This window comes from Strigops habroptila, chromosome 3, assembly GCF_004027225.2.
Source record: "Strigops habroptila isolate Jane chromosome 3, bStrHab1.2.pri, whole genome shotgun sequence".
In the NCBI taxonomy this organism is placed as follows: Eukaryota; Metazoa; Chordata; class Aves; order Psittaciformes; family Psittacidae; genus Strigops; species Strigops habroptila.
The window spans coordinates 59,567,609-59,578,895 of NC_044279.2; the positions used below are offsets into that span (position 1 = coordinate 59,567,609).

The 11,287-nt window shown below is 37.7% G+C and overlaps 1 protein-coding gene across 1 annotated transcript; it reads right to left on the bottom strand.

Moving 5' to 3' along the window:
• Positions 1 to 227: 227 nt before the first annotated feature.
• On the bottom strand, positions 228 to 8,165 carry LOC115605645 (sulfotransferase 6B1-like). Its single transcript, XM_030480399.1, has 6 exons — positions 7,945 to 8,165; positions 6,975 to 7,159; positions 6,058 to 6,184; positions 3,653 to 3,747; positions 2,410 to 2,596; positions 228 to 355 (listed from the first exon to the last, which is right to left on the bottom strand). The coding sequence occupies exons 1-6, from the start codon at positions 8,087 to 8,089 to the stop codon at positions 237 to 239; spliced, it is 858 nt and encodes a 285-aa protein (XP_030336259.1). The 5' UTR covers positions 8,090 to 8,165; the 3' UTR covers positions 228 to 236.
• Positions 8,166 to 11,287: the final 3,122 nt, after the last annotated feature.

Genomic DNA, 11,287 nt, shown 5'->3' on the forward strand with positions numbered 1-11,287 from the left:
ATTTGGTTATAGAAAAATGAGTCTGACACCTAACTCTGTAAAACCATATACATCTGCCCACTGAAAGCTGAGTTCAGCTCTAGCATCATGACAGAATTTTCCTGTCTGCAAAATCTGGTGTTTACAATCCTTTCTGCTGGGAGGCTTATAAACAGAGTGGGAGCCCCCATTCAGAATTTCCCACCAATTGCTCTGTCTGTGTTTGTTGATAACTGGGTATTGTCCTTCACATGCAGTTAAAATTCATAGGTGAGACTTTTCGCCATTTTGCTGAGCTTCATTTTCTCGTTAAATATCTCCTCAAACCTTTGATTCTGTTTTGGAGTGAAATGGTTCTTCCAATCACCAACAGTGCCTAGGAGAGCAGGAGCAGAAAAAGAACAGTGAGGTTAGCAATATATAGTGCAGAAAATCATTTCAATGCAGCCCAGTTTGGTTAATGTTGCTGTTGGCACAAATTGTTAATATATTATTAACCACAGTCTCTGTGTTAGGTCATGGTCCTAAGTAATTGTTTTATTGGTCTGGTGGGACTCTGAAGGAAGCAGCTGGTTCATCATCCATAAACGCTGTTAACCCTCAGCCTCGTACTTGGTTAGTGCCAACAACTAAGTGATACATGAAGAGCAGCAGGTTTTCTAGATGGATTAGAGCTCTTGGTCATCTCAGCAGAGAGGCATCTTCTGCACCTTAGATGTATGCAGTTAAAGGTCTGCCTTGGCTCTTTCACAGGCAGTAGAGGAAACTGTTACTTCCTGTCTGAAACCCATCTCATCCTAGTCAACATCTAAAACTCATCAAATGAATGGTGCCCCAAAAGCAGCCATTTGTCTCCATTGGCTAAAGAAGACTCCTAAAAAAGGAGCCCAGAGTGCCCTGATAGATGAATCCCACCCTCAAACCCACTCCTAATCTCTAAGGCTTTCTCCAGAAGAGATGTCCCACTACATAAGTGGGCAGTTAGCTGCTTCTGGGTGACCACGCACACTCATGTTCAGTAAAGTGTTTCAACTGTTACCCAGTTGGAGCAAACAGGAAATTGTTTACTAAACTGACATATTTGAATGAGACAATGTGTACAATGCATCCTCTAAAGACCTTGCATTCTGACAGGACACTAGAGGAAAATTTTTCACAATGAGAACCATCAGCTATTGAAATAATCTCCTCAGAGAAAAGGTGGATTCCTTAACGTTGAACACTTTTAAGATTCAGCTGAACAGGGTGCTGGGGCATCTAGTTTAGGTCGTACTTTGCCAAGGTTGAACCAAATGATCCTTGAGGTCCCTTCCAACCTGGGATTCTATGACTCTATGATTCTGCGATCCCAAAACTGCTCACTAAAATAGCATTCTGGACATCAGAGACAAGAAAAGAGAGCCTGAAGAATAATATATATGTATAAATCTTCTGTAAACTGGCTGCAACTAGCTAAACCCCTGGGATTTGAAGAGGAACTACTTGGAAGTGAAACTGGTGTTTTTCAAATCTTTCAGCATGTCTTTGTCAAAGGTCACTGACTTAGAAAAGTGTATGTGAGGGTTTTGCTTTTTTGTTTTTTACTGACAGATTGTATTTTGGCATTTGCTTTAGCTCATTGGTAAAAACATTCTGAATTAGTGAAATGTAGAAGAGCATTTCCCTATTTATTAATTGAAACAACTCTTGGTTTTAAACTATCAATTGTTGTTAAAAAATTAACTATGTAAAAATAATCAAAATCCAACTAAATATGATTGTTTGATCTAATTATTATTCACATCTGAGGAAATGTTAGGAGCAAGAAAACAGCTCCTGCAGGTATTTTAAAGTCCCATCTGAGCTAAGCACTGTTCAAGATTTTACCAGGGATTCCAGCTTGGCCAAGGTCTAAGGGCTGCCTGTGAGGCCATCAGGTGATTGAGTCATCCATTCTTTTGTTGTTGTCATTGTCAGCATATTCCTTTTTCAGGAACATTTCAATAAGATAAGAGATAGTATGGAGGATAAAGGCTACAAGCAGTCTCCTTTGGAAGGAGTGTGTCTAGCTCTTTCTAAAATAAAGTGACCTTTGCAGGTGATACCAGAGGAGACACGTTGTAAAAGACTGAAGTGGTCAACTTTTAGATAAAAAAGACAGATACAGAATAATGCTTCATGAAGCTTTTCTTTTAGCATAAAAGCTCCCACAGAGCAATATTAGTCAGACTGTTTTTCAGATCCCCCATGCTTCCTTAGTATAAGTCTGCATTTGCGACCGGAGAACTTAGAAAGAACGTCATTTTTAAGATGGCTTCAAATTGAAGAATCCTGTCACTTCTTCCTGTGGCTGACCCAAAACATCACTACAGTGCAGGAGAGACCTGGACTGTGGCCTCTGGCTGGATTCCCACTCCTTCTACTGTGTTAAGCCCAGCCACAGGAGCTCACCTTTTCGGAAAATCAGCTTCCTGTTGGATGTCAGTGCACAAACAGTGTGACTGGGATTGCTGTTCTCCTTTTCTGTGTCACTTTTCATCTCTGAGAATGAGGACTTCTTGCAGATGTCTTGGATATCATCGTCACTGATGTTTAAACCCAAGAACAAACTAATGTCCTTTACAACCTTAGGGAGATCCTGAGATACAAGAAAAATGAAGCTTTTATATTTCCGAGCTGACTATCAGACTTTTAGTTGATATGAAAATTATTCTTTTTATTACCTACCAAGTTTATCATACATTTATTTGCTTTCAAGCAAAGCTAAAGATGTTATTGGACTGTGTTGATGATGGGTGCAGTAAACTCGATTCCTCTCTTACCCATAATCACAGAAATGAGTAAATGCTAAGTATGTGATATCAAATACAGTTAGTTACATTGCCAATTTTACTCTCAGTGCAGGTAAAGTATCCTCCTGTCTCTCAGAATTATTTCACTGGGAGTAGAGAAATAATTTAAGCTCAGCTTCTGTGTAAGTAGCTTATTTCACTGGAAGTGCTATATCTACAGATCCAACCGGTTTATTTACATGCCCTAGTGGACTTCTCCTTACCCCTGCAAAAAAAAAAAAAAAAAAAAGGAACAAAACTATTTTAATGGAAACACTAGAAAGTGTTTTCACCCAAAAATTCATTCTCTGAAAGCTAAGGTTTGCTGGTATTTGACTTTTTAAAAGAATAACAAAGCAGTTTCTGCATAATAATTTCCTTTCATTGAAACCTTTTTCCTATCCCTCGAGCCTCTAATTTTGTTTTTTATAGGGAGCGTAAGTCCCACTGACCATGAGTAGTTCTGCTGTCTTACATAACTTTATGAAAATTTCACCTGAAATGTCAGGTATAGCAGGTTAATAATGTGTGGCCGTCAACAGATGTCCTTGGTTGGTCTTTCCATAGGACCAAGAACAAGGAACTTAACTTAAAATTCTTCCTGTATCCTGGGGAAAATAATGTAATATATGTCCCACTCCTACATCTGTGAAATGCAGCCCTCACAGGATTGATATTTATATAACTTTGCAGTCAGAATTAGTTCACTAATATAAAGTTCTGTGCAAACAGAAAATATGGCCAAAGACATACATTCACATCTTCCTTCTTTCTCCTTTTTCATTATAATTTGCTCTTTGATATTTTAATGATGTTAATTTGCAAGTAATGCATTCTGAAATCAGAGCAGAGAGCATATTTACCTTCTTCATGTCTTCATAGAATAAAAACAGTACATTTTTGTCATTTTCATGTTCTTCCCAACTTAGGAAATGATCAAACCAGGATCCGCAGACAACTGAAAACAAAACCAATGTAAAAGAGATTCACATAAACATCGTTCATAAATAATTCTGATGGTACCTCACACATTTAGGGGAATGATCCCTTCACAATATATACCCTGTATCCCTCTAAAACAGATTGAATTCTTTTTGTGAAGTGACTCTAGCTTACCATTCTTGTTTGAATTCTTTTTCATATTAGGTGTGCAGATACTATTCTGAGATATGATTCTATAGTGAAAACAGGCTCCAAATCTAAGAAAAGGCCAGTAATGAGGGAAAATGTATTGGCCTAACAAAATCTGAACATCTCAGCAAATGTTTGCATGACTGTGATCACAGCTAGAAATATGATCACTTCACTAGGCAATGAAATAAGGAGTCTTTAAATGGAGCATGTTTTCGTTAGCTCTGTTTTGTCCCAGCAGAGGAGAATCTGTATTATTTTTAAACATCAAAGAAGAATTATGTAAAGAAGTTATGCAAATACATCATTCAGCTAATGACATAGATAACTTACAGTTTTATAGCTGACTCATAGTACTTGTTTTGTCTGAATACTGATTTTGCTAAGCCATAGGAGGACAGTAAATTTCAGCTTTCTTTTAAAAAACAAAATTCTGACCCTCCTGGTTGAAAGAGAAGATGGACTGCATTGAAAGCTGAGTTGAAAGCCTCTTGTAGGGTGATGAGAAGAGGCCTGGACAGAGCAATCACAGGTAGCATTCTCCAGAACTGTGTCTCTGCTTTATAACTGCCACTAGAAAAGCATAATATTGTAAGGTGCATCAGTTTGTTTGCAAGCTGTGAGTTATAATTAAGTATTTTACTGACTACTCCAGTCTGTAGCCCTCTCCTGCACATAAAGTACTGTTTAACTGCAAAGCACATGTGCTCCACAGTGTGCAATTAAACCCTGTTCTCCTGGTCAACCACGCTGAGGATGTGGCCAGCAATTGCGTAGAATAGCCCTGTTGGCTTCAGGGGTACAGCACACAGCCTCGGAGACTCCAGGGACACCATCACAGTTGTCAGTTTGTCCTCCTCCTTGTTCTGAACTGAGATTAACTTTGCAAGATTACTACAGGATCTGAATCAAGCAGCATGACCTTAATATGTTTCTATTAGGAGCAAAAACTGTATCTCTGCACCACCTCTTACATAAATTTCTGTTGTAACCCACATAGTTACCTTTTTATGCCATGTGTAAGGACACAGAAAATAGAAGGTGGCTACTAATTTACAGATAAATGGGAGATGTTTTTAAAATTTAATCTAATCCTCTTTTATTTTTTTCACTATCATATGTTGAGAGTTGATACTAAACAAGCCAAGATACTGCAAATCACTGAAGGATGTGCCTTAGGGCTGCCCTGAACTAGGAGCACAAGGTCTGAGCCAAAGCATATCCAAGGCAGTAAATAGATTGACTTCTGGAGCTCTAATGGTTATGACTGCAATGGCACTTTTCTTTCAAAATTTTCAAGCCAATCTATAATTGTTGCTGTTATCGTCGCTATGGTTGTATAGCAGGAACACGTCCTCAAAGAAGTAATAAAACACTAAAAATGGGAGTAGATAAGTGCAATATGGTCGTGTTGTCAGTTTCCATGCCAGAATGGCCACTCATAAAAATCTCACTCTTGTCCTTGGTCTTTGGACCCCGCTACTAAGACAACACATCAGGCAGTGCATGTGCAGCTGGGCTCTGCGAAAGCATCTAGACTCCCTCTGAAGGGCCAACCAAGTCTTCAAGGCTGGACAAGGCATTAGATCTGCAAGTGTAGCTCTCAGGGCAGCCTGTGGACGGTCTTCCCATGTGCCCCATTGCCCACACTGTGACATGGCAAAGGAGCTGTATATGCATACCTCCTCTATCACAGTTTAAACATGAACTCTTGATGGAAAGCAGCCTGTTACTATGGTTTGCAAGACAAGGTTGGAAATGCTTTAACACAGACAAATCTGCATCAGAACCAATAAATTGTCAGGGGCTTCAGAGAGTTTGTGGGAAGAAATAAAATCAGTAACTTGTCTGTGTTTTTTAACAGATATGTCAAAGGACAGAAAAACCCTGCAAAGAGCAGTTGTGCTGAAATAAGCCAGCCACTTATCAAAATGTCTCCTTGCAGGGCTGAAGATAGTATCCTATTATTTGTTCTTGTTTAGTTTAGCATTAGAATTCATCCTGAAAAAAAAACCCAACAGCTAAAGTTGTATGAAGAAGGAGTTCAGTAAGGAGTTTTCATATAGTTCACATTTCTTAATTCTTCCTGTGCATAATAAGCTAATGTAAACTGCAAGGAGAAAACATTTATCCTTACCATCTCCTTTTAAGAACAAGTCAAAGAAAGCAGTCCAGGTGTCTATAGTGGGAAGGTTTGGGTTATCTCTGTAGTAATGATACATGGAAACTGCAGTATCTTTTGGATTTCTGCTGATGTAGATCATCTGTAAATGAAGATGGTACGATTATTAATGATAATATACGTGTTCATTTTACCTCATGAGTCAGTATGGTAACTAATACATGAAACTGTTTTCTAATTAACATTCACAGGACTGCTGCAAAACATAAATTTTGACCTTTCATTCAAACTAGCTTTGTCCCAAAAGTCTGGATCTGAGTAATCCTGAAATTTTGAACTTTTAATATAAAATCTGAGACCCAGAACTTATTTTTTAAAGATCTCCCACATTAGCACGGGAGGAACTCAGAACTGTGATCTGAATCTGCTTCCCACACTTCAGTTCTCCTCTGTTTGCCCCATAGATCTTTACAAAAGAGTCTTCACAAAGCTTCAAGAGGAGGGGCAGAGTACCTTCACCCCCAGAACAGCCTCTAATTACCCAAGATAACTATTTTCTAAGCCAGTCCTCCAGTGAAACAGGGCCATGAGAACACACTCACACCACCCTTCCCCCCATCCTTAATAATATATTTCTGATTGAAAGATCTTGATGTTCTATTTTGTGTGGTGCCTGGTATACAAATCACCCCATGGGAGCAGTGAGGCAGGAGCAGAACACAGTCCCTTGCCCAAGTCTCTGCTCATGGTGCCTTTGGCTGCTGGTCGGCTGTGTCTCCAAAATTCATAGCAAACCAATTCAGGAAACTGTAAATCATTTAAAAATTATTAAGAATTGTTGTTAATAATTGGGATAGACTGAATTTTCTTCCAAAATAGATTCCTAATAGACACTTAACGTATCTTACTGCCTTTATATCTTTTTGCCTTACCTTGCATTTTTTATTCTTAAAATTTGGAGGTAACATGTTGTAGTCTAAGTGTGTTGGAATGATTCTCTTTGATGAGAGTTTATTCAGCTCCTCAAGTTTGGAAATGTCTCCAAATTCAATGGGAGATGTTAGTGTAACTTGGGTATTGTAAAGCTTTGTTATAACTCCTGCAAGCCAGTGAGTGCCTGCAGAAACGTAATTTAAAGGAAAAAAGAAAAGAAAGAGGATTTGTTACCAAGAAAATATGTGGAACATGCATATGGAAACAGCTTCCTAGTGCACAAATGATACTTCTAATCCCCTAGATTCAACAAACCTTACATAGCTGAATCATCCCATTGGCTCCAAATGTATAAATACTGGAAAAATTAGGGCTGTAGCTGAAGTACAAAGTAACTCTATGAGAAGTGTTAATGTCGGTACCAAACCAATCTCATTAGACAAATGCGTGTCAGCTGAGAGTTGGTTATGTTATTTCCATTATTTATTTTACAGTTATCTGGGTTTTTTTTCCTTATCGTAACTTGAGTCTGTATATTTGGGAAGTACTGATTGAGCTTTCTCCTTGGTATGTGCTGCTGTGTACAATGAGGCAGTGGGAGAGGGAATAAGAAATGAATACATCTACAGCCAAGAGCCATACAAATAACTTAATATGACTCTTGACTTGTTCGTAAATGTGTAGAAAGTCCTTAGGAAAACCCTTCAAGTACAGATTTTGCTTACATGAAAGAAATACTTATTTGCTTTCCAACATGAAAACACCTGAGATTATTTTCAATTAAAGGGTCAAATTTAGATAAATATCACACTTTTTTTTTTGATAATTTGAACACTTACTAACAGAATAATATATTCATATGCTCAAACAGCCTTTCCTGTTTCATGTACACAGACATTTCCCGACTAGTTTAAGCAGAGAACAAACAATGGAGACTTCTTGCAATTAACATCTAAAAGTAGAACTTACCAGATTTGGGATAGGAAACCAAAAGGACATCATCTTCTCTGGCATCAAAAGTATCCAAAGATTTTAAAAGTTCTGGAGAAGACCTGGTGGTAAAGGGAATCCCCTTAAACATGTGAATGAGTTCTGCCTCACTGGGGTTGGACATGTTTGCTTAAGTCTTGGATTCCTGCAAATCAGATAACAGTGAAATGAAGAGGATTTAAGAGTCACTTCTCAGTCAGATGGCCTGAAGTGACAAATCGAGACTAAGCAATAGAAACTTCATGCTTATATACTTTGCTACACACCATGGAGTCATATCAGATATTGATTTTTCCAGGTATAAAGGCAATTGAAGTATTAGAGGTAATTTGATAAATACCTGAAATACAGTCATCAAAAAGTGCGTCATTTGTTAGCTCTCCAGATAAAGTAATGAGGTGATAGTTAAAATGTATTAATTGTGGTAAATTACAAGAATGAACATTATATGCCTTAAAATATGCTTAATATGATTATTCTATAAGTTATAACTTGCTGGAAGCTGTTTTAGCTTTCAAGGAAAAAGCTGCATCTTTAAATACTTCTTATGAATACAAAACCAATGTCTTCTTTTATGTGAATGAAATATTTTTGTTTCATTTTACCAAATATACAACAGACTGAATTTTCAAAAGTACAAATTAATTCCAACTGCTTGAATTCTGTGATCTTAAGGAACTAGATTTTTGAACATTTTAGGATTTCAGCCTGAGGCATCTTAAAAACAGAGGCACTTAGAGGCACAATCATTTTTTAAGCTGTCACATGTGTCCATAGCAGTAGTATAGACAACAAAAATCACAAATTTAAAATAGGTATTTAACATTGGCTTGATTCCTGCATGTTTCATGGCTAGAAGTGGTTGAAGATTTTTAAATCTTTCAACAGAATATGAAGATTCATCAAAATAAGAGTTGCTTGCAGGAAGAGGCAGTTCTCAATTAATTACCTGCTTTGAAATGTATTTAAAAAAAAAAAAAATTGAATCTGTAGAAAAATGTCATTATTGGTTTTTGAAAGCTGCACTTCTGTCTAAAGTGATCTTAATGCATCACAGTAAAATAAATAGCTCAGATTTCAATCAAACCTTTTTGGAATGCTTAATATTTTCAATTTTCCTTTCAATGGCCACAAATTAATTTACTCGTTTTTACATAATTTTTCTCAAAAATCCAGTGGCTTCACTATTTCTGTTGAAAACCTCCTACAATATTTTCAGCTGAGGCCTTTCAATATCTTCAACTCAAGAACCTGATCAAATAGATAGATCAAATTTCCTTCAGGAATTTCTGAAGTTTAGCAAGGTCCCAGATCTTTTTTTGTCATAAATAATAACTTTAAGTACCTTCCATTACTGAAGGTACCTCTTATGACCTCTGGTAAGAAGTTAATGATTAGAGAAGCCCTTCCAAGGAACACCTGCACAGTCAAAATTACAAGGAGTAAGGACAGTTACCAGCTTCTGTACTTGTCTCTTTCTAATTCAAGCTCCAGAAAAAACAGCAATATAATATTGATTCCCCCTCCCCTTTCTTTTCTTTGCTATATTGCCAGCCTACCAACCAAAAATAAGTGGATTCAGCAAGACCAGATCTCTTTGCCTCTCTTGCCTGTAAAGTCGCCCTTAAACAATTACCTTCAAAATACGCCCTGTAAACTATGAGTTCATCAGTAAACTATGAGCTCTAGTTACGCAGGGCCAAGTGGGGATGAAAATCATGGAAAATATGGTATGTTCCCTATCACTAAGGACGAAAGGAGATTGGGGCGTCTTTCCAGAAGGTGATCAAGTGAGTCAGTGAGGGTACAAAAAATACAATGGGTACTGATGCTCAGGTAAGAGTTAGGCAATCTCTCAGTGTTGAAGAGCTCAACATTTTTCTCTTGCTCCCAGTCTGAAGACCTAAGCCATCACTTTCTGTCTTAAGGTGTAAATCCTTAAAAATCTATGCCCTCTGAACAAATACCACTTTGGTTACTACAGGTCTACAAAGTATGCTTGGAGACATAAAGACACCTGTATCTGTGTTATTCTGAACATCTGTATTAGTCTGAATACTTAGAAACCTTAGAGATTTCGAAGGTTTATTTTTCAGTCATCAGTCCAGCCATATGCACTTAACATAAGCTAATAAAACTGTATTACCTTGACCTAGCAAAAATAATCTTATTGCAAAATGTGTTGCATATTTACTTTGCTTTTCCATTACTTTGCCTTTTCTCTTTCATTTCCTCCTGCATTCCTATTATGTTTTGAGTCAGCACATTTGCCTAATCTGATCACTTGGACCTTAATTAATCATTCACAAATGAAATGACTAAGGTGTAAAACAGAAGCAATACAGTAGCAAGGAAAATTCCCATTCTCTTAACTCATCTCAATTGCTTTTTATACTACCTTCTCTTTTCAGCGTGCATAATGATAATCCAGGGGAATCAGACTGAAACTGGTCTTCCTGAATTGCTGCTTGAAAGCAGGGCCTGTCCCTGCAAGTGTATAGTATTCTGAATTGCAGTGACTTAAGGAAAAGAAGGGTATTCAGCATCTTGCAGGAAAAAGTCATTATAAAACTACACTAACATTAGCATAAAAAGTACATTATTATAGCTACATAACACAAAAAGAGCACGGGTTTAAAGAATTCCATGCCAAATCCTCCATCCAACTTTAATTTTCCCCTTTATTGGTATTGCAACACAGAATGTAGACCACAACTGGTATGTTTTGAACCAGATGAACATAGGCATGGCAAGCTAATACCGATGGATTACTGTATCTATTGCCTAGATCTCTTCCACAGGCTCTGAGGAGCTTCTCCCAGAGTCCTTGTCCTGGTCCTGGTCTCCGGCCCTGCTAGCAGTACAGATGGAGCGTACATTTTACCAACAGGTTTCTTAGATACTTTCTAACAAGAGAACAATGTTAAACTTGGAGTTTGGGGTTTCTCTGTGGTTTGATGAAAATACAGCTTGGTAGCTGGATGCTGCACTCCTGTGCTGCTTCAGCCTAGCTCCTTCTGCCTCCATGTCTTAACTTATCTTCTCCCATCTATACCCTTGTCTGGGTGAGTAACTTTTTTCTGTTGCTTTATATGACTCAAAGAATTTGACTGTTTTGTTCCTGCCTCTACCCTGACACCTCCACTTCAGGCTCACCATCCTCTTCTCTGCTTGGTAAAAGAGAATGTACATCTCCTTCAACTTCATATTTCTCATCTGAGGCAAATCATAATACTGTTCCCTCCAAAAACATTTCAGGCAGCACGAACTAAAAGAAATAGTGACATTGTGAAAAATATGCAGATAAAGTCATATTACACAA

Bases quoted from the DNA above. Each gene is read 5' to 3' on its own strand.
- LOC115605645 (XM_030480399.1), bottom strand. From the start codon at position 8,089: ATGTCCAACCCCAGTGAGGCAGAACTCATTCACATGTTTAAGGGGATT. The intron at 6,185-6,974 runs GTAAGGCAAAAA...CTTCATTTACAG, and splicing joins TTAAGAATAAAAAATGCAAG to ATGATCTACATCAGCAGAAA. The intron at 3,748-6,057 runs GTAAGGATAAAT...TTTTGTTTTCAG, and splicing joins CTTGTTCTTAAAAGGAGATG to TTGTCTGCGGATCCTGGTTT.